Source organism: Lipophrys pholis (assembly GCF_963383615.2).
Source record: "Lipophrys pholis genome assembly, chromosome: 4".
NCBI classification, from domain to species: Eukaryota; Metazoa; Chordata; class Actinopteri; order Blenniiformes; family Blenniidae; genus Lipophrys; species Lipophrys pholis.
Genome location: NC_137637.1, coordinates 21,868,342 through 21,890,915, shown reverse-complemented (window position 1 = coordinate 21,890,915; position 22,574 = coordinate 21,868,342). Strand labels below are relative to the sequence as shown.

The 22,574-nt window shown below is 41.1% G+C and overlaps 1 protein-coding gene across 1 annotated transcript in view; it reads left to right on the top strand.

Annotated features, from left to right (window-relative positions):
• Positions 1–19,112, top strand: part of col7a1 (collagen, type VII, alpha 1) — a 69,535-nt gene extending 50,423 nt beyond the window's left edge. Inside the window, exons 88-118 of the mRNA XM_080462636.1 lie at positions 1,916–1,951; positions 2,070–2,129; positions 2,243–2,287; positions 2,376–2,411; positions 3,370–3,405; positions 3,493–3,552; positions 3,665–3,790; positions 3,882–3,953; positions 4,103–4,138; positions 4,232–4,291; positions 4,425–4,469; positions 4,875–4,910; positions 5,055–5,090; positions 5,403–5,459; positions 5,561–5,632; positions 5,769–5,840; positions 5,960–5,995; positions 6,105–6,185; positions 7,529–7,582; positions 7,805–7,858; positions 7,958–8,020; positions 8,103–8,165; positions 8,327–8,443; positions 10,487–10,564; positions 11,051–11,104; positions 11,228–11,280; positions 13,967–14,050; positions 14,444–14,569; positions 16,508–16,681; positions 17,104–17,286; positions 17,382–19,112. Coding sequence (XP_080318762.1) covers positions 1,916–1,951; positions 2,070–2,129; positions 2,243–2,287; positions 2,376–2,411; positions 3,370–3,405; positions 3,493–3,552; positions 3,665–3,790; positions 3,882–3,953; positions 4,103–4,138; positions 4,232–4,291; positions 4,425–4,469; positions 4,875–4,910; positions 5,055–5,090; positions 5,403–5,459; positions 5,561–5,632; positions 5,769–5,840; positions 5,960–5,995; positions 6,105–6,185; positions 7,529–7,582; positions 7,805–7,858; positions 7,958–8,020; positions 8,103–8,165; positions 8,327–8,443; positions 10,487–10,564; positions 11,051–11,104; positions 11,228–11,280; positions 13,967–14,045 — 1,617 coding nt within the window. The 3' untranslated portion in view covers positions 14,046–14,050; positions 14,444–14,569; positions 16,508–16,681; positions 17,104–17,286; positions 17,382–19,112. The remainder of the gene's footprint in view (positions 1–1,915; positions 1,952–2,069; positions 2,130–2,242; positions 2,288–2,375; positions 2,412–3,369; positions 3,406–3,492; positions 3,553–3,664; positions 3,791–3,881; positions 3,954–4,102; positions 4,139–4,231; positions 4,292–4,424; positions 4,470–4,874; positions 4,911–5,054; positions 5,091–5,402; positions 5,460–5,560; positions 5,633–5,768; positions 5,841–5,959; positions 5,996–6,104; positions 6,186–7,528; positions 7,583–7,804; positions 7,859–7,957; positions 8,021–8,102; positions 8,166–8,326; positions 8,444–10,486; positions 10,565–11,050; positions 11,105–11,227; positions 11,281–13,966; positions 14,051–14,443; positions 14,570–16,507; positions 16,682–17,103; positions 17,287–17,381) is intronic.
• The last annotated feature ends 3,462 nt before the right edge of the window (positions 19,113–22,574 follow it).

The following is a 22,574-nucleotide window of genomic DNA, read 5'->3' as shown; positions in this document are numbered from 1 at the left end:
AGCTACCATGCAAGGCAGTCTGTCCATCCACTGGGACCAGCGTGAGGTTCATTGTCTTGCTCAAGGACACTTCGACAACTGGAGATGGGAATTGAACCGGCAACATTCTGATTGGGAGACAACCACCCTACTAACCGAGCCACAAAAAATGATTAGTCTTATCTGACAGTCCTCTCTCCTTGAAATAGCAATAGTATATATTTATAGCAGCCGATACACCTCCAGGCAAACATGGTCTGCCAATCCACTCAGAGGAAAAGGCGGTGAGAGGAAATAGTTTCTTAAGAACTGGGACAAAGTGGTGTAGGAAGGATTTCATAATGAACTGTTCTTAGAAAATAGTCCTATAATTGAGCTGTTTGTTTTAACATCCTGTATGAAATGTAACTTTCAATTCGCAGCCTTTGTTAAAATGTTATGCTGTAAAATGGTCAGTAGTAATGGAAACTGTTAAATATAGGAAATATTAAACACACACACACACACACACACACACACACACACACACACACACACACACACACACACACACACACACACACACACACACACACCTAATGTTGCTATTATTGAATGAAAAGACAAAACACCCTGGGTAAGTTGCCAGCCCATCACAGGGAAAGCAGAGAGATTGTCGCACACACTCGGTCTGACCTGCCATCAATTTAAAGACACAATTTCACCAAATATCTTTGGACTGTGGGGAAAACCTGCAGAATAAAATCCCACATGTGCAAAGAAAGAACATGCAACAGTTGCAATTGTTGTTGAAATTATGTACCATGGATAAATCTGAAAACACGTTCACAGAAAGAAACATCAAATAAAATGTAACAAAAGATTTTCTGTCACTCAGTTCTGTACACAATTTTAAACTTATTGCCGGAAGCGCCTGGCTGCCGGTGTTGTAGTTTGCCCGTCTCTAGGAAAGCGCCCCTGAGGAAAAGGCAAGAGAGATTGCTTGTGAGATACTCAGTATTCTCGACCAGCACTGCTGTTTGCCATGCTGACATCAATCGTGACGACTGTCTCGACTGGCTCCCCCACCGCTGACAGCCTCAGGTTCAGCACCTTGGACAGAGCTGCGGTGACACCGTCACGGAGTTCACCAGTTTGATAAATAACCAGGCGACACTTGTCCATCTGTTGGGGCTCACGCGCCACCATTTGTTGTTCCACACAAAACTCCATGCACAAACACACGCACACGCACTAATTCAAGCCTGTTTTCATTGATTCAGATTCCATTGACTTGCGTGCATTTCTTGGAGACTTACGCTGTCATTACCATAAATCTCACTTTAATTTAACCAGGTGTGAAAGCTTAAACAGATTTATACCCTCATAAGTCATACTAGTATACACAAAGCTGGAGGGACGCGAACACCTGAATACTAATATACTGATTTACACTTACATCCTAAACTTTTGTGTCCATCCATTCAAAAATGTAATTAATTGAAAATATGGACCACCACTCTACGTCATTTATTAATTAAAAAAGTTAGGATATTTTCACCAAGATATTGGATCTTCATCACCAAGTACCTGAGGGGGAGCGTAAACATTTTTATTGTACATCACAACCTACTGTTTGTTCCAAAGAATTTAATAAGCTGATTGTTTACACACTGCTTGCATCTTCTTCAGCAAGTGACTCCATGTCTTTTATGGAAGAGTTCACTTGGTTTTTTAGCATGTGCAGTCAGTATGTTGTCGTCGTTCAGCAGTGAGAGAGCATGAGCTTGCTATCCTTACTGAAGACATTAAGCTCTTAACGTTTAACAGCCGCAAAAGATTATGCTTGGGCAAACCTGACACTTAATACTGAGGCTATTAGGTACCCACTTGTATTCTTACATGAACCTGTGCCACACAGGTAATAACTATAATTGTTTTTCCTTCACTCTCACAGGCTGTTGCTGGCCCCCCTGGATCCAAAGGAGAAAGAGTGAGTACATATGAGCATTAAGATGAAAGTAGCTGCATCCAACTGGCACATGTATGATGGAGGAGAAGAGATTTACTGCATGCAGCTGACAGGACTTTCATGGTTCTGATTGATGCAGGGGCTTCCTGGTCAAACGCTGCCAGGCGTGGCTGGAGAGAGAGGTCTGGCCGGTGAAAAGGTGATTCTTCCGAAAACCAAAGACACATGTTTTTGTCATCAGCACAAGACTTAAGATGTTCTTAGCTTTTTCATGAATGAGATATGGCTAAAGCTATAACCTCTGCCTTTCAGGGCATCAGAGGAGACAAGGGTGTTGCAGGCACCAAAGGAGACAGAGTGAGTAGCAACTTTGTGCGAAGCAAGTCTGATTAATTGTGTTGAACATGTCTATATCCTCTCAATGTCATATCTCTCGTAATACAAGGGTGTGGCCGGTGAAGCAGGAGAGCCTGGAGAGGATGTAAGTAATCAGCTTCCCCTGACTGCACTGTTTAAATTATTCACATGTGTTAAATGTTGTGTGCACACCCGACATAACACTAAAATAAAAAGCGTATTACAAAATTCTTATTATTATTATTATTATTATTGTTATTGTTATTGTTGTTGTTATTATTATTAAGCATAGGTATAATCATCCTTTGTAATCTAGTAATAAAATAAAAGATGTAACACAATTCATGTTACAGTTAATCCTATGTTCCTCTTTGTTCTTGGCGAATATGAAATTATGAGCTTGGTATAACATTACCTTCCCGTGGGCTCACCACCTGCAGGAAGGTTCTTAATCGGTGCATTGTGATCTGGGTGACGGTGCTCAGACTGTCACCCCCGCGACCCGGAAACGGATAAGCGGAAGAAAATGAATGAATGAATGAATGAATGAATATAACATTAAAGCCACAAAAATATTCATACCACCACATATGTGAAAGAAACCTCATGAAACCTCTGTCTTTGTCAAATTACTAAATATCATACAGTTATAAAAATAGGGGTAAAGATATCCAGCTCTGTACCACACATATGTCACAACAATCATTTTTTTATGTTGACTTGCTTCAAGGTCAAGCCAATTATTTTAATGTTGCCATAACCATTTTTTTCTAGTAACGTGATTATAGTGTCCTGACCTTGTATCTAAAAGTGTCAACCGTAATTGAGCCCGATCTTCTCAGATGCCGAGGGTTTTGATCATTTGTTTTTCTCGGGCTTAACGAAGCGTTTTAACTCCAAGAAAAACTTTGCTTGCAGTGCACGCCACCACTACTTAAAAATGTATTAACCAGTATTATGATTAAATGAATGATGAACTGAAAGTGAGGAATTGTTGTTGTATGTTTATTCGCAATATGTGCTCATATGTCAAACATTTGCTGTTTGGAGTTTCTCTTTTACGCCTCTTGTTTTTCATGCAGGGAGCAAAAGGATCTCCTGGACCAAAAGGAGACAAGGTGACCTTTTTCAGCGATGCGTCTTAATTATCTGCACAGAATCAAAAGAAGTCGACTGTGAGATGAATGACAAACTGTGTGTTCCAGGGTGAGAAGGGCATAGGACTGGCAGGTCCACCTGGCCGGGATGGACCTCAAGGCTTAAAGGTGAGCAACGGCATCTGTTGCAGTAAGCGAAGGGTCTAAGCTTTTATCGCTCCAATCAGATATTAGGCGTTATCAGATGGACTATGGGATTAAATGTGTGACTACATTTTAGGGAGATCCAGGCCTCCCTGGCTCAGCTGGTTCCCCAGGACCCCAGGGAAAAGTGGGAGGGCCTGGGCAGCCTGGCGTAAGAGGCGAAAATGGACAACCAGGACCACCTGGACCTCTGGGAGAGAGGGTAGATGGAGCACCGGAAAAAAAACCAAACTACATGATTGCAACGTTATTCTCTCTGCTGACATTTACCAGTTTCGTGGTCATGTTTTCAGGGTCTCCAGGGATTCGCTGGCCGTGCAGGAAATGTTGGTCCTCCTGGTCCTCCTGGACCTGCAGGACAACCAGTGGGTTTCTGCTCTTATTACACTGTGATGAGTCGCAAAAGTTTCCCTGAAAGCTTCATGTTCGGTTTAACTGTTTATTGTACAAGAAAAGAGAAAAAGCAGAAACAGATTTATTTTATGAGTCATCTGATCACTGCTCTGCTTTCTAGGGCTCCGCTGGTACCAACGGAGTGAAAGGAGACAAGGTGAACATCCAAGCAGACGCACACAGTATTTCTGCCAAACTCTATAATGTTACTGGATTTTCTAAAGGGTATAGACATTATTTTTATGTCCAGGGGGAAGTTGGTGTCGGTGTTCCTGGTTCCAGAGGAGAACGAGGAGATTCAGGCCCCAGAGTAAGACATTGGATACACCACTTATCAGAGATGTTTCGTAATTTAGTATGAATTTGCCTTTGGAGGATAGAAAGAAACAGGTTTATTTCAACATCTCTATTTATTTAATTTTTTTTCCACCATCATTTTCTAGGGCGAGGAAGGTCGAGCTGGCGTGGATGGAGAAAGAGGACCAACAGTAAATATCGACATTTTTCTATTCTATTCATCACTCAGCCACACGGCCTATTCACCAACTCTTTAAAGATCTGTGACAAGACAGTTTGCATGTAGGAAGAAAATATATAAACGCAAACCTTGTGTCCTTGAGAAAAGCTGCTCTTCTACAGTAGAAACAAGGTTCTCCTCATGTAGCAAATAAATCAGTGTCGGGTTTTTCATCTCTCACAGAAATCTAGTTTACCTGCGCTGACTGTGTAATTCAACTGCAGACCCTATAGACACAGCATTACTGCGATTTCATATAATCTCCTGCCGTTTGCTTTTTGATGAAAATAAAAATGGCTTCGGTGTGAGCACAGTTGTTTTTTTGGATTGTGGGGGTATAAATGATGCAGGGTTTGTCTATCTGTGTGTCCATCAGGGTCCCACGGGAATCCGCGGTGCTCGGGGGGAGAAGGTGAATACTACCAGACCTTTTTTTTTTTTCCATTTTCATGTGTCGTCATTTCAGCTGCTTCCCTTGAGCTTTCTGCCCATGTAAAGTACTGAATTGAATTGACACGCTTGAATGAAATCTTTTGCTGTCAATCTTTTTTCTTAGGGAGACGGTGGGCTGCAAGGTGACAAAGGAGAGAAGGTGTGTGCATTTCAATATGGAATAGGCTTTACTGCTGCTCACTCGCTTCCTCTTTATTCCTCCTTTGTTTGTATTTGTAAAGGCAGCTCTGATGGAAAAAAGGTGAAAATAAGACATTGTGTCAGCAGCAAGGAAGCAGGTCATTTTGTAGAGACCCAGAGCAACATGAATGTACAATGACACTGAGCTGCAATATTACAAGTCACATAGTGTTAAATACGATAACAGGGTAACACATCAGGTTTTATTTATTTTGGTTTTGTCTGCGAGAGGGATGAGATGTAATGTTCACAGTTGTATTCTTACTGGCAGGGCGACACAGTGCTGGTGGGAGGAGCTGCTGGAGAAAAGGGCACGAAAGGAGAAACGGTCAGTTTCCCGTAATGCGTCACTGTGTAGTGTCATAATAAGATATGCAACTTCTCAGGGTCTTCGATGTCATTTGTGGATTTTACTGTTGTTTCATGCAGGGTGACAGAGGACCCAAAGGTGTGCAAGGAGAAAAGGGGGTTAAAGGTCAAGAGGGCCCAGCAGGACTGCAGGTATATCTGAGTAAATAAATGCCATCACGACATAGAAAAAGTCCAGTTCCATGCATCTACCAATGACCGAGTGGTCTTATTTGTATTTCTTCTTCAGATGATTAATATGTATATTTATCTCTGTATTTGACATCAGGGTCTCCAGGGGGAACCTGGAGATCGAGGATCCACTGGATTCCCGGGCGCCCGTGGGCCTGGTGGACAGAAGGCAAGTTAATGAATGAATGTTTGTATTCTAATAAATACCAACAGTCATGGCAAGGCAGGTCCGATTCAAGCAGTAATTTTACTACAACAATTGCTGTAATCTAGTTTCCATCCCTACAGGGAGAAGCGGGGCAGCCTGGAGTACCTGGTGGAATGGTTTGGCTGCTTCATGTTCTGTCTGCAGATTCTTGTGATTTATTGATGGAGGCCGGGGTCAAATTTGTGGGGTTTTTTTAAAACATTTTTTTAATGGATTTCTTTTCAGGGACTACCTGGAAAAGATGGACTGCCAGGGCAAACAGGGGTGAAGGGAGAAATCGGTATTGTAGGAATGCGAGGAATCAAGGTATTTCCACTGTGTGCATTCCAGACAGCGTTTCTTTCTTGAGGGTTCAGCCATGCAGTATTTTGGGTGATGTCAGCTGCAGGATAACGGAAAGAAAAAGCTGTGATTGCAGAGGATTAATGCAAATTGTGCCGGTCGCGTTGAGATTATTTACTTACAAGTCAATATTAAAATTATTCATATCCACCACTGAAGATTCTGTGTCGTCCCATTACCCGAGTAAAAATCATTTCACGTAATCTTTTTCAGTACTTTCTATTTAGATCACTAAACCAATCAGGAGATGGCTGCAATGTAGAGCTGGGTACAGATGTTTTTGTGTCTGTTATGTTTTTGTTTTGTTTGTTTCTCATAATTCTTTCTCAGTGGGGAATTTGTTGCCTTTACATATATCCTGACCAAATTTTCACCTGATCCTAGTCTCACCACTCATTCAAGCTGAGTTTGCAGGTTCTGGCTGTATCTATGTAAGAAGAGGTCACATCAAATTCCTCTCTTATAATGTCAACTTACAATTAATCTTGCTTTTAAAAAGTATTAAAGGACAGTGTTTAAGTTCAGCTTTTATTGGTGTGGTATTGTAGGTTATTCTGTTTGGTGGACGGTCATTTTAGATTAGAAAAATACTTTAAGAGGAAACTATGAAGAATTGAAGTCTTGAGCTGTTTGGCTGTTCTGTCTCCGTGTGTCGGAAATGCCCTTGTGCAATAATAACATGAATCGTCTTTAGTGTGCAATTTTCTACATGATTATGTGTGTAAATGGGTGAATGTGACGGGTAATATTGAGAACATCGAGACAGCTGAAGCATTAAAATTTGTTTTGTATGTGAATTTTATTATTTGTTTGTGTCAGGCACACTTAAAGCTACATGATCACATTAGTAACAAAGAGCTTGACTGCATTGTTTTTACACTATTAACAAATAGATATATGATGGCTTTCTGGTCGACCATAAAACATTAAACTCTGAAAGAAAGTCACTTGAAAAGTCCCATTTATACCCCATTTCCTGTGTCTGAGGTTAATACCAGTGTGACATGTGAATGAAAGGGGGATTTAAAATCAGAACAGATTTCTGGAAGTCCTCGGCAGCCGTAGTGCCTCTTATCTGGCTTTTACTTGTCAATTCTCTCTAAATGTCTGTTATCAAGGAAATTGTAGAAGCTTTGTGTCCTTTTGCTCCGTTATTGCAAACCATGTGTGTAAGTGCTTCAGCAGTAAGTGACAGGTTAATTTCTGTTTGAATGGACTGGCCGTTCACTCCCATTTTTCTTACTTTGCAACCTACAGTGTAGACACATTTTATGTATGTTTCTTAGTAGTAAACATTTTTTTTCCAGGGTGACCGAGGGCCAAAGGGTGCTTGTGGATCTGATGGACCCAAAGGAGAAAAGGTGATGTAGTAAGACAAAAATAGAAACTATTAAGTTTTTGGACACAATGCAGGGTGGACGTTTTGTCCCACTGGCCACACGTTTGATACTTTTGATACATAATTTAATACTTAAATAAAGAGTTTTTGGATCAAAGCAAATTAATTAGTGCTGGTTTGTGTATTTGTGCCCATTGAGTCACATATCCAATGAATCAATGCGTATGGTTTTGTTTGTGTTCAGGGAGACGGTGGTACTCACGGACGTTCTGGCCTCCCAGGGAGAAAAGGTGAACAGGTATGACTAATACTTAACACAGAAGCTTGCATCAGTGCTTTGTGGTTTATTATCTGTGTGTTTGTGGCGAGTCATCATCAGACACACTGTGTCCTGTAGGGAGACCTCGGACCTCCTGGAGTTCCTGGAAGCACTGGAAAAGAGGGACTTGTCGGTCCAAAGGTTTGTCACATCAACAACAACTTGGTTTTGCTTTTTTCTTTTGCAAACACTTGCCAAATATGGATTTTCTTTACGAGTTTAGGGCGATCGTGGTTTTGATGGAGTAGCTGGACCAAAAGGAGCCCAGGGAGAAAAAGGTGAAAGGGTGAGTTTATCATTTTTGCTTTTGTCGCATCAAATCTAAAAGTATCATATTCTAATTAGACAATATGCTGTTTCTAACCTTCATTTTCTGCATCATTACAAAATCACTCCCAACTATAGGACACTTGAAGACACAGTTAATGAACTCTTTACCTCATGCAGGGTCCACCTGGTGTACCTGGCCCTCCAGGTCCCAGAGGAGCAGACGGGGCCCCCGGCTTGACTGGCCCACAAGGACCAGCTGGTGCTAAAGGACCCGAGGGGCTCCAGGGACAAAAGGTGTCTGTTTTTACTTTGATTTGAGGATTTCTAATCCCAGACTTTGGTCATATATTGTGTTTTTAGAGGCAGATAGCTCTAAAACAGACAATTGGACAGGTGACAAAAACACTATTATTATTAAGGTTCCCTTGTCACAACAGGAAATGCATGCTGGATTAGTTATGTCTGTGCACAGATTTGATGTTGAGCTGGCAAAGAAAAACCGCGTAGACTAAAAGCCAGAATAGACAAAATGATCTGTGATGCCACACGCAGTGTGCACACAATAGCAGCAGGCAGGTGTCTGAGTAGAGTAGTGGCAACCCAGAAAGAAGTTCTGACAGTTTTGACATGAAGGTATGATGTAATGCTTATTGTTTAGTTTTGCTTTATTGCTGTGGATGCTCCTTTGTTCTCCTCCTCGTCACCTGACTCCTTTTTTAAACAAGTATAGTGTGCATTGCTCTATGATGATTGACAGCTTGAAGAGCCCCTCGTTTGACTGGCTCGTCTGCTTCACCGTCAAGTTAAAAGACAGCAGGTGGCAGTTGAGCAGACGCACATCAAGTCTCTGAAAGATTAACCTGAGTGTCTGAGAGACTCTCCTGACTGGAGCTTTATTTAACAACACACACATACTGGTCATCACTTCATCCAGCTTGGGGTGAAAGACAATAAATTCGAGATTAGCTCAATGTTGCTCATTCGGACAGCACGAGGTAGTGGTTAGCAGTCTCGCCTCACATGAAGAATATACCTGGTTCAAGTCCAGGCACGGGGACCTTTTCATATTTCTGTATTTGCATGTTCTCCCTGTACATGTGTGGGTTTTCTCTGGACTATTCGGTTTCCTCCCACAGTCCAAGATTATGTGTTTGAGCTTCCTTGGTGACTTTTAAACGGCCCATAAGTGTTTGTGTCTGATTCTCTCAGTCTGTTTGCCATTTGCCGGACTGGCGACCTGTTCACGATGTAACCTGCCTTCAACTCCCTAAAATTGATAAAGTTGTACAAGGGAAATGGATGGATGTTGCTCTTAAAATACCTTATTTATATTTGTCTGTGTGCATTTCTGAGTGCAAGTCTTACAATTCACAATGATCAACATGCATCTACAAAGCTGCACTATTTGTTCATTTTCTTGCAGTAAACACATTGACACAAGTGGAAGAAAGGTTTACTAACTCCAAAAATAGTTCTTTCATAGAGATGAAAGTAGGAACGAAGTCTCCTCTGGACTCACTTTCCCATAGCCCAGCACTAGAAAAAGAACAAAGAAGCACCGAAACTTGTTATGTTTGCATGTGCAGCTATTTCTGTGATCTGCAGCAAGTCTATAATCAGAGCAAGAAATTACATGAATTATATCATGAAGAAGAATTTATAATTGCCATCTGTCACCCCATGGATTGAAATATTTTGTCTTGTCCAAATTTTCTGCTTAGAGATCACATAACAATTCTGGTAATCGCATTGCCGACGTCAGACTCCAGTAATCCTCGTAAATGTTAGAAAATAAGGAAGAAGCAATGTGTAAATTTAGAGCATAATTGCATTGAAAAGAAAGTTGTCAATGAAGAGGAATACTGAATGAGGAAGTGAAGTGAAGAGTGCTTCTGACTATAATACAAGACGTTTGCTGGTTTGTGATTGTTACAAAAAAAAAAAACATGGGCAACCAACATACCAAACAGATTCCAGTTCACTGCCACAAGCACAAGCCAACCAAACCCCGGATAACACACAACCAAGCACATCACTTAAGTAGCCCCAATTCCAAATGGCCATTCTCAGTGTCGTCCCTGGGCGTTTATAGCTCCACTTCTGACGAGCTCAAAATACACCTGGTCACTTCTGGAAAGAAGTAGCAAGGACCACAAAAACAACAACAACAAAAAGAAAACCACAACAACCTGGTAACACCCCCTTAAATGTCATGCTTAAAAATCAAAAGTCCAATTCTCCAAAACATATGTGCAAAGCAAAGAGACCCAAACAGTGACGTTTTCTGTTCATTATAGATTTGTTCTGAGCTGTATTGTTGTTTGGCCTGTGTGACAGGGGGAGAGGGGTCCAATCGGTCCCGCCATGGTTGGTCCACGTGGTATCCCGGGGATCCCAGGGGAACGAGGACTTCAGGTTTGTGTCACGATTGTTTCTTTTTTTTTCCTCGTGATTGCTACCTTGGCATCGGTCTTAAATGGGAAACTAGTTCCTAAGGAAATACTGCTACTCCTAATAAAACATCATTAAATAAGATTGTGGAATTTCCAAGCATTTTTTATTATATTTTTTTAGAAAAGCTCCTTTTAGAAATTGTTTTGCTTCATTGCACCCCAAAACTGATTATATAAAACAAGAGACATAGATTTCATTAAACCTGTATACCTTTTGTCATGACTACACTCACTGACCCTGTAAAAGCTCACGTGAAATGTGAGTTGCTGTCTGTCTAATACCATTGAAATGTCTGTACAAAATGATATGTGGGACAATTGCTGATATAAGCTTCCATTTTGCCTGTGGAATTATTTCATGTGCTGCACCTGGTCTCATTCTAATATATTCATGAGATTCAAACCTCTTTGTGGATTGTGCGTGTCCTAATACCTGCCCATGTTGCAGGGAGAGTTGGGCCCAGATGGAGCCAAAGGAGACAGGGGAGAGCCAGGCATGACGGTCAGTGCTTGATCTTTACCGCAGGACATATTCGGAAGTCACACCAACAGGACAGACAGATTCACGGAGTTGATGCTGAGCCCCAGTTTCTAAATGTGTTTTCTCCCTTTATTTTGAATTCAGGAGTATGAGATCAGAGACTACGTCCGCACAGAGATGAATCAGCACTGTGGTGAGTGTTTTCATGCAGCTTGCATTGCTAATTTATAACAGTGCTGTCCTCATCTTGAACTTCAGATGGTGATCACATCAGCCGTAGCCTCAGTTGAACTCTCAAGGCAGAATAATTGAAGAGAAGTTATAGAGATTCACATGCAGACTGTGACTCTTTCAAACTGACCTTTATTATTCTTTCTTTTCCCCCTATTTCGGACCATCTGCCTGATCCTCAGCGTGTGGAGGTGAGTGAGATGCTCAACTGCTGCTTGTTCTGCTACTGCAACAAAAAAAGATTAAAGCTGCAAGCAGCCTTGGTCAGGACCTTGCACCCTGGCCCGTTGGGGTCAGCTCAATCATGGCCCGGTTCCCAGCATGTGGCATTATGCCCGATCGTTGTTTACTGTCTTATGGCTGTGATCAGATGTGGAGTCTCATGCAACGTGTTTCAGCCAGATCTGAGGATGTACACCCCACTTCCTGTTTCCAGCTCGTGGTGCCATGGCTGATGGTTGTAATTGTTATATGGCTGTGATGAGGCCTTCCCTTACGGGCTCAGTCCCTAATAATAATAATAATAATAATAATAATAATAATAATACCTTACGGGCCTACTTTCGTGCTCTGCCCCTTATGATAAACATTACAAATAAAATAGGGTCTCGTCCTTCGGACTCTAAGGCCACCTGTAATATAAAGTAATGTCATAAATGGCTCCTTGTTTGCGATACATTGTCAGAGTTTCATGGAAAAGATCATGTGCTTATATTTTAGGTTTGTATCATTCAAAAACCACAAGACATCATCGTGTGCACGCACGCACGCACACACGCGCACACACACACACACACACACACGACACTTCCACTCCTATTGCAGATCACCCAGGGGTGATGGTGTGTATCATTCATGCGCTGTGACCGTCGCATGTCCGCTCTCAGCAGCATGTTCCGTGTGTCCTCAATCTTCAGATGAAGCACTGTTTACACCCAACCCGATATAAAGAAATTGTGGAACTCCAGACTCCTGACGTGCGTGTGTGCATGTACTCGGTAGCAGAACACAATATCTGAGGTGTCAATCAGGCAGGAGAACACTGAGCATCCGGCTACTTGGTTGGATGGTTCTTCCATGAATATGCTGGGAGTGTACGAGCACTTACTGACTCCTGCTGCCATGAGTTTCAGCTTGTACGAGGGTTGCCAACTGTTCCTTGAAAAACGTAATTGTCATGTATTTACAATCAAATGTACATGTCCCATATTGAGCTGAAACAGGACGTACTTTGTCCAGTATTACAGTGAGATAAAAACGTGGAATTTAAGATGTCACTGGAATTAATGACTGTGGCAGTTGCGCATGCATTGGGTTCTCCCACAGAGGCACAAAGACAGAGGTTCCAAAAACCATTATTTTATTAAATAAAGGAAAATGAAGCAGCACCGATAGGTTTCTATTTAAGAAAGATATTGATTTTATTATTTTATTCTGTAAATTTTGTTATTTTGCAATTTAAAAAATGGCTAAATAATTTGTTTTCATATCACAAAAAATATGCATTTACTTAAATTCAGGTTTAAGTCAAATAGTTAAAACAATTGCTTCACACGGAGAGTCAGAAGGCGGCTCGTTCACCCCACCATTTTTTAAACTTGATCACAACAAAAACGCTCACAGACGGAGATAGATGCACAGAAATAAACCCCGTGGAGCAGCGACAATGTGCAGGCATTTTTCAACTCTTTAGTCCTTTTTGGTGTGAAAATTCGTAATTTGTAATATGTTGAAAGTAAACTGAAAAATGTATCTTTATCTAGCCTCAATAGATCAAAATTCTAAAACTTTTTATTGTCTGCACCGTCATCATTTTCATTGTTTCGGCTCCCAACGCCACCACAGTGGGTGTAAACTTCAAGTGCAGACTCTCGGCTTTAATTTGAGAGTTTTCAAATTCAGATCAGCAATGTTGGTACTTTTATTGGTACCAAGTTTGCTGACACAAACAATTCTAAATCATATTCTCAGTTTAATATGCAGTTGCAAATTGTGTGCAGACGATGGCAGCCTCAAGTATGAAACCCATACATGTCACCACACGTTGGCTTTCAATCCTGGCGATGATTTGCCCGGCCGCTATACTACAGCTTTCCTCAGTACTCAGATCTTCTCGAAGCATTTTCCTTTCAGTTTTGTCTTATTGATAGGTAGAGACGTGTTTACTTATTTCCATTACTTGATCATAGCCATCCCATACTGTTACACGTCCATGATGAATAACTCGGGGATGGTATTTTTCTGGAGTTTCACATCACACTGATTTTCAGGTCAAATAATTCAAGTTACACGTCTACGCAGCAGTGACTGAAGTCATTAAAGGATCACAGCAAGTTTCTTGAGGACTCTTGTGTTGAGCAGTCTAACAGAAACGTGGTGGATCCTTTCAGCAGGTGTCTGTGTTGGAGTGGTGTGTTTGATGTTTGTGGTGCTTCAGGGGTTGTTGCAAACTCATGTGTCCACAAGTTTTGCTACTAAAATGTTCTGGCCTTTTTTCTTTATTTCTTTATTTTTCACCATTTTGCTTATCCCCCCCTCCTCCACCCTTTCCTCCCTCCTGTGTAACACACCTGGTCCCTCTCCCGCTCTCTGAATCCTTCCTTTGCTCTCTCGGTGTCTGTGTTTGCTCCCTACCCCATCTGGCTCTCTCAGGTTCAGACTCAAACCCTCGGCCCCAGCCCGCGGTAAGGGCTCGGCCTGCACCAGAGAAACAACTGGTACTGAAGGGTGAAACGGGTGAGTGTCTCCTTCCTTCGCGCTGCTTTTTGATGTCAGTCTGGTCGTCTGTCTTTGTGTCTGTCCCTAACAATCAGGTTTAAATAGTGGTGTGGCATTTGGAGACCTCTGAGCATTGGGTGGTTTTCTCATCAAGAAAACAGAGAACTCCATTTGTTCCCACTTATAAATATGCTTTTTGTCCCACGATATCAACCATGATATCAATACAAACACAGAAATGGGGGGTAAATTCTTTATCTGAAAGAGCTGTTCAAAATATAAATGTGTACATGATTTTGTAGGCTTTTTCTATCGAAGAGTCGAGACCTCTCTTTCAGTCTGAAGGTCAGATGTCATCAGATGAAAGTCAAGAATGCCAGTGTGTCTTGTGTGGTGCGGCTTCTCTTACAGAACGTGAGCTGCGGGTGGTGGTGAACACCAATGACCCGGACTATGAGCACATCTACTCCATCGAGGCCTATGATGATCCCTTGGAGGAGCTGCTCTTCTTCACTCCATCTGCCAACCAGAGTGATGGTACTGTGTATGTTTCATACTGTGTCTGATGTTATCAGGTAGTGAAGTAGCAGAGCAGCTCAGCTGGGTATCGTACATTTTGAGAAGTGAAAAACCTGTTTATTTTCTCTGCTTGAAACTTAACCCTTATCCTCGGCTCAAAAGAAATGTGGCGTACTAGGTCTTAATGTCATATAGTTGTTTTTTATGAACAAATATGCCCACAGTGAAAACATAGAGAAGCTTCCAGGGGGCTAAAACATGAGAAAGGAACCAGGTTTCCAACTATTAATTCACACTGCAACACAAATAATGCCAGGTCCCTCTAGACGTGTTAGTCTTTGGTAGATGTGGTCGATGTTGGCATATGTGAGACCCATTACATAAATTACATTTAAATATGATATTTCTTCTTATTCCATCTTGCTCGGTCTTCAGCTAAGTATTCAACTGCAAATGTATCTAAACATTATTTACTGAGCTCTGTTCCTTCCCAGATCACTGACTTTAGATTTGTCTTTAAAGGAGCTTTGTGTCTCATGATCGGTCTTCATTCCAGCCATAGCCTCAGGACAGCAGCTCTGTCATGGGTTGGTATTCCTGCCAATATAGTGTTGACTGCACATGATTACTGTGCATGTTGCCTCCCACTCTGGTGCAAAGCTTTGGATCAGCTACGGGTTACACCTGTGGGTGGAAATCCTAGAAACGCTGCTGCCTCATGATGATATCTTCGGCTCTTCTTCTTGAGTGACTCAACTTTGTCAGTTTCAGTGTTTAATTTTGGTCAGATTCACCACTGATGACCCAGTTGACTCCGTAGAGGGTTTTAGTTTGTTTTTGTTTTTTGGAATTATCATGATTGAGCTGTTTTTGAAGGGAACCATGTAGACAATGAAATGGGGAACCTTGTCTCCAAATTCGTATGGAGAACCTGCAGAGAGCTTTATGGCTCGACAGTGGAATTTGCAGTTTTATGCATGGATTAAGCTGCACTATGTCAAGAGTGGGGAAGCCCTGTGCGAACTGACCCAACCTCATGTCAAAGGACATTGCTGGTGATAATAGGGGTCTACGACCCATAGCCCACACAGCTGCACGACGCTCCGAGTATACAAGCAGGTCGGGGTTGCAAGCAAAAATATGCTTGTCTTGTCATTTTACCGTTGTTTGTAGAATTCTTTATCTGGGATTTATCTCAAGTTGCACACCATTATTGCCAAGCCCTACTTTAATCTTTTGAGATATTCAGAGATGGCAGAATGGGACTTAATTGCCCCTTTATGACAATGCAGTAACTGGCAACCTCAATGCCTGCGTCCGTTTTATCATCACCCTGTTCACTCCAGGTACCTGGCTTTTTTCCTGGTTTTCCTCTTTCCTAACATCTTGCTGGAATTAAAGTCCCAGTGGAAAGCATATCGAGAATGTTGCGCATGGAACTTGAGAAGCATAATGAACAGCAAATAAAATGAGATCAGAGGCTGTTTTTTCTTTATACATTGTGTGTCAAAACATTTCAATTACTCCTCGAATATGTTATTCCTAGTAAACCGACCGAAATGGAACAAAACATTATTTCTGTGACTGATGTTCTGAAAAGTTGATGGATGTGATACAATACCTGGTTATAATAGATCCCGCAGACATTTCTGATTAGTGTGATGAACTCAATATGCTTCATCAGATTTGTCCCATTTGTGTCTGCATTTGATCTTGTGCTCATTTCATGTTCGTGAGACGATCCGGAGTATTTCTGAAGCAGTTTGCTACAAGTGCACATCATGCTGAGTTGGTGACCTCTTGTGCCTTTGGCGATCATGAGATATTCACGATCATCATGTTAATGTCTTTCTCTTTTCTGTTTTTGTTCAACTCGTCTCTGCTGTTTGTGATGTGTCTCGTCGTCTGTGTCTGTTTGTGTGTAAATGTTTTGTGTCTCTGTCTGTACATCCTCAGGTGAGGTTGTCAAAAAGGAATCTGAAAAAACAGTCAGTGTCGGAACAAGTAAATCAGCGAGTGCTGACATTAAGAAAACAGCAACAGCTGATGGTCAGAAAACAGTGAAAGTTACACCTCTGAAAGCAGTCAAGTCCAGATCAGTCAGGTCCAAGAGGACAGTCAAAGGGGAAGGTAAACCGGCTGCTGTCTTCCTGTTCGGGGATTATTTCAGGGTTATTCTTGCCTGTCTGGTGTCTGGTGCTCCTTGTATGTCTCAGGCTGCATTGTTGCTGCTGACTCGTGTTTGTCTTCATTACTATGCAAATTAGGTTGAAGTTATCTTTACTATACTATATTTATGAATAAGGACGCATGCATCTATCAAAATAAGACAGGATAAAAACAAAGAATGCCATTAAAGTGCTTTCTTATGCATTACTTTGCATGTTAATGTACCAGTATAGAAATAAATGGATGTTGCCAGTGATTGTGAGTGCTCGGGGCTGTGATTCATCTTATCGTTGCTCTGCATTTGCTCCTTTGAACCAGCCTTGCCTGCCTTTATTTCTCGTGCACATGCATGCACACTTCTCACACGTGTCTGTTTGCTGCAGCTCAAGCAGACCTCTGCCTGCTGCCCATGGACGAGGGGAGCTGTGTGCGATACACTCTGCGCTGGTACTTTAACAGCCAACTTCAGGTCTGCAGGCCCTTCATCTACAGCGGCTGTGAAGGAAACGACAACCGCTTCCTCCACCTGGAGGAGTGTGAGGAGGCCTGCCTACAAGAGGCCAAAGGTAAAAAAGAAAAAGAAAAAAATGTAAACACACACACATGGAAGTCACACAAAGGTATTAAACTCAATCAAACTCACCAATTGTCTCTGGTGCAGGTTCTCATCCTCTGAAGACAGCGCGATGATAGTGGCCAATTCCTCCCCTCCCACAGGAATGTTAACATCTATATAGCTTTTATGGAGCAATATTTTGTCAAATGTCAGTGCTTTTATGTGTTTTTGTTTATTTATTGCTTCTTCAAACCAGACAAATGTTACACCAAAAAAAAAGGAGGATATAAGAATGCCTCCTCGATTTTTTGTTTTGCCTTGCAAATAAAGACTGTTTAGCATTTGTACACTGAAGACCATATTTACTTGAGTACGTAGTTGAGTAGTTTGTATGTTCAGTTCAGTTCATGTGGGACACTGGTAGGAAGACTAATATATAATTCGCCTCATAGTGTAATTAAACATTTCATAAAGAAATACCAATTTGCTGAAGCTAAATATGTTGCAGTAACTTGATGGTCATTAAGACCTGGTCCATTTTGCAATTGTACAATATTAGTTCAGGCACATTTCCAGGAAGCCCGTTATTACACTCAATATCTGAGCATGAGTCCACTCAAACAAGAGCAGAAAGCAGCGGTGTGATCCCATGGTCCTCCAGGTTGGAGGTGGGACAGGGGGCAAATAACCTGCACCCTTAAATAAGTTCTTATTACAGAAACACAAACTAGCAATGCTGCTGCCCTCTACTGTATGGAGTGAGATGTTGAGAAGACCCATGATTCATTAAGACTGAAGAGGAATAAATAGCGGGTTCAGTGTCAATAATCCAAGAAATAAAAAAGGTTGTGTTTCCATTTTTTTACCTGAGAGCAAAATTGTTCATAATAACTTCTAAGTGTTGTTATGTTTTTTCTTATCCTTTTGTACAATTATGACTTGGGTGCTATGTTTTGGCGGGGAAAACTCGATCCAATAAAATAGGTGATACTCACTTGCCATGACCTTTAAAACTACTTCACAGATGTGCAATACACCACAAGTAAATTAATCAAAAAATATTGTAATATTGAGTAACAAGACAAAAACAAGACAGAGGTACAAATGTTGAACAATGCATTTTAAACCTGTCAGTTATTTACAGGTAGCAACAACATACAAGTTATATAAATCTTCATCAGTATAAATGAACACAAAACATGGATGTAAAGCTTTTTAAATCATGAATTTGAATTTTATTATGAAATATATGTATGGCTTCAGCCTTCAACAACCATCTGTAATGACCACCGCTTTACTGCAGTGCACCTCTGGAATAACAATGACTTTCCTCCACATTTTTGTGTGCATTTAGTTACTGCTTGAAATGTCTTCTTTTTCAAAACATAGTTGGAATTTTATGATCAGGGGATTTGTATGCTTCATCAAACCATGACATTGATCTAAAAGCAACTTTTCTGATTGTCTTTGTGCTAATGACAAACATTTTTCCCAAAATAACTTCCAATGTTTTTTTTTTACACTGAAATAGCTATGCAAGCAAAGATACGTGGGATTAACAATAAGGATATAATATAAACATTTGTATTTTATATGAAGAATCAAGCACAATATATCTGGCAATATTTTGTATATAATGTTTGTTTGTTTTTTTAATCAGGGGGAAGTTGAGTTACTTGTCATGACTGCATGTTTACCTGTCAGAGAAAAGGTGCTATTTTCAAAGGTATTTTTATACTGTTCATTGAAGATGTGAGTTTGTTGTTGTGTGGTACAAAATCTGTAGTATTATCAAACATTTCAATAAGCATTTATAATAAACCAAAGGTTTGGTTCAAAACAATAGTTGTGTATTGTGTGAGTTCATTGCCTGATCTTCTGTGTATCGTTTCATGCAGTAGTTTTCAAAGTGTGTTTGTAAACCAATTACAAACTGTTTTCAGATTGTAGAAATGAGTTTCAGTACAAATGAGTATAATTCTACCTAATGATTACAGTCTATAAATATATAAAAGCTTACCAGATATTTTAAAAGGGACTAGCAAAGAGAATGTACAGCGTAGTTGAACCCCTGTGAGTCAAAATATCTGGTTTAATCTGAAGCACCCTATGAAATCTATTTAGCCGTTTGAAAAGTTTTGGAGATTTTATCATGAACAACAATCAAGACGTGTTTTGTCCCCGTGACCTTTGCGTGAATGCACTTCTTGTTTGAATCTTATTTCTTGATATGACGTGTCTGTTGATATGCATACAAGAATATATTTCGAGTAAATTAAATTTGTGACATATGTTGTCAAATGAGAGGATGAGATGTGAAATTAAGTGTGCACGCCTGAGTCAGGAAGAGAGCGTGAGAGAGTAGGTGTGTGTGACTGATTAGACGTTCTAATTTCATCAGCACATTTTATTAATGAGAGGATTTTCTGCTTGTTGGCCACGACTCCTCCCTTGGTTTTCTTCCAAGCTCTCTGCCCTCCGTTGATTTCTCTCGCTTCGAGACACACTGATTCTGCGTCAGCCTCGTCGCACTTCTGCTGGCCTCACACGGGTTTATCGACTCCTTGTCCTGATCCTGTGCCATTACTTAATTTCAAAAGTTATCTCAGTCAGCTCCACATCCCGCTGTGTAGGCCGGTGCGTGTTGACGGTACCGTGTGGCAGCTTTAACAAATTATCAACACTGTGGCAAGATCATGACATGCTGACAGTGATTGTGGATGGAACGATGAACGGGTGGGAAAGGCTTTAAACTGCCCCGGCGATGGACACACAGTCTCTTGTGTGCACCCTGTTGCAGTGTCACACGAAACAGCCATCAACTAGGAAGCTGATTTTTTTTTATGCGAGTCATGCTGACATTTTAACTGGAGGCTGGTATTGTTTATAGTCAGTTTTCAGTATTAAACTTGGCAGAATAATGGTGTCATCTCTGCTTTGTAATTGTAATTGGAAGCTCTCCAAATCATCTCAAACATTTTTCAACATAGAGGATAGCAGAAATACACCAATGATTAGGTTCTTTATGTGTTCGTGCACTTAATTTGCTTGGAAGGATTTCCAACCTGGATGGAGGAAACACAAACCTGACTGTTGTTTTTCTTTGCTAAATGTCAGCACCTGCAGCCTGTGCAGTAAAGGGGTACATCAGTATTAGACTTGAGAGAATATAAGTGTCAAATTTAAGCTGTACTGTATTTTACAGTTATTTGAAACTCAAGCTGACATTTTTCTCACAAGTTGCTTCCAATTCTTGAAGGTTTAGTAATCCCTGGCTGTTACACTTCATCACTACAGTAGCTGTTTTATAGAAGGTTATTTGGTTTTTTAATAAAATATCCGAAATGCAGAGAAGCAGAAAATTGTTGATTTTCCTTTATTCACCCAGAAAGTCTCACTGAGATTAGAAACGTGAAATATGCACCATGTACCTTTGCCTCCAAATGAACAAAGCAAAAACTGAAAGACAGCAATTAAAGGGTGGAGGTCTCTCCTTCACTGTATATGTTGATACTCTTAAGATCATTAATGGAGATAATGATTTTAGATTTATGTAGTATTTTCGTTGAAGATCGTCTCATGACCATGGTGAGCATAAGGGGAACATTCGAAAGCAACTGCTCAAGAGCACATGGAGGGTAACTACCAGAGCTGATAGAGAATAATAGTGAAGTATTCTGGAGTCAGAGTTGTCTACGAATGCTTAGTGGTATCCAACCAACCAAAATCGTAGCAGATGTAGTATTAGAGAGATTTTTCATTCGAAAAGCAATGAAGAGAATGATGAAATGAATTGAGTCTCTTTAAGGTGGAAGAGGCTGCCTGCGTTCACTGCATAAGATAAATCAACATTAAATAAAGTGGTGAAAGTTTTCCTTCCACTAATGAAAGTATTAAAATTCCTCTGCCATAGACCGTCTCTGCACATAGTTTGTGAATGCAGAACAACAGAGTTTTATTTTTTGCTTGTCCTGATACTAAACGCTGCAGCTTTATCCTCCACAGTAACCTATGTAAACATGTCAGGATTTTTGGAATCGCTTTGTTTTACTCAAACACAACCTCAGCCTGATCTGTTTTATCTGTTTGGTGTATTGTTGTCTGTGTGCGTGGGTGCATGTGTGAGTGCTTACTGGCACACACACGTATTTCATCATGATGCATGTGCTACAGATACATTTCACGTATCCTAAAAATAGCATCCTTTGTTGATTTCAGCAGCTTCACACAAGGCACCAAAGACTTTAGAGTAGTGTCACAAGTCTCTGAAAGGACGCGTGTGTGTGTGTGTGTGTGTGTGTGTGCGTGCGTGCGTGTGTGTGTGCGTGTTGGAGGACATGCACGTGGGGGAGATTGACTGCAAAATTATGACTCTACGAGACACGGAGCGCTTTAATAATCGCGACTGATTTGATATTCGCACTGTTACCTCTCGGGGTCCTAAGGGCTCTCTTTCAGAACACAAACAGACATACACACTTTGAGCTTGTGAGTCAAGGTTGTCCTTCACAGACTTATGCTAATGTGTGTGTGAATGTGGGATGCACTGCACTGTAATTTAATATGAACTAAGTGCTCGTCGCACTGCATTTATGTGCTGAGCTGCATCGATGCTGTAGTAATTCCCACCATAACAGGAGCACTGCTGGCACGAAAAACTTCAACTCATCATAAAGCATTATTGAGCTCATGAGTCTATGCATATAGAAGAGGAGAGAGTCTGCATACATTTGAATAGTTTGAACAGTTAGTAAAAGGATGCTTGATGACACTCTTTTCCATGGTAAACTAGACATTTTGTAAAATACCCTTCCAATCAAATATAAAAGAAGATCAAATCTGTTTTCTTTCTGGATCCATGACCTTTCAAAGCTATTTTCAGTGGGTTATGATCCTTCTGTAGTGGGTCTTGTGGAGGACGATCCTGCACATGCTGCATACACAAAAGTGACTCCCTCTGACTTTGCGAGCCAGAACTGCCACTCGTCGCCCCTCTCGGATGAAAAGTATGCAGAAGCACGTTAAGGAGTTGTTCATTTTTCCTCTTGGGTGACCTTGACAGTTTAAAGCCCCAGGGTCTTGTGCTGGCAGAAGCTGGATTGGTGAAACCTCGCCAAGAGAGAGGCGCATGCCAAAGTCTCTCCCTCCGACAGTCCTCTCACTTTTGCTCTTTTTTTCTGCCACCCACTTCCCTCCACAAGTACAAAGGCTGTTGCTATAGCAATGAAACATGCTTGAAATGTGCTCAGTCTCACTTTTACCCTCTCAGCCATATTAGCATATGATCCATATCACTTC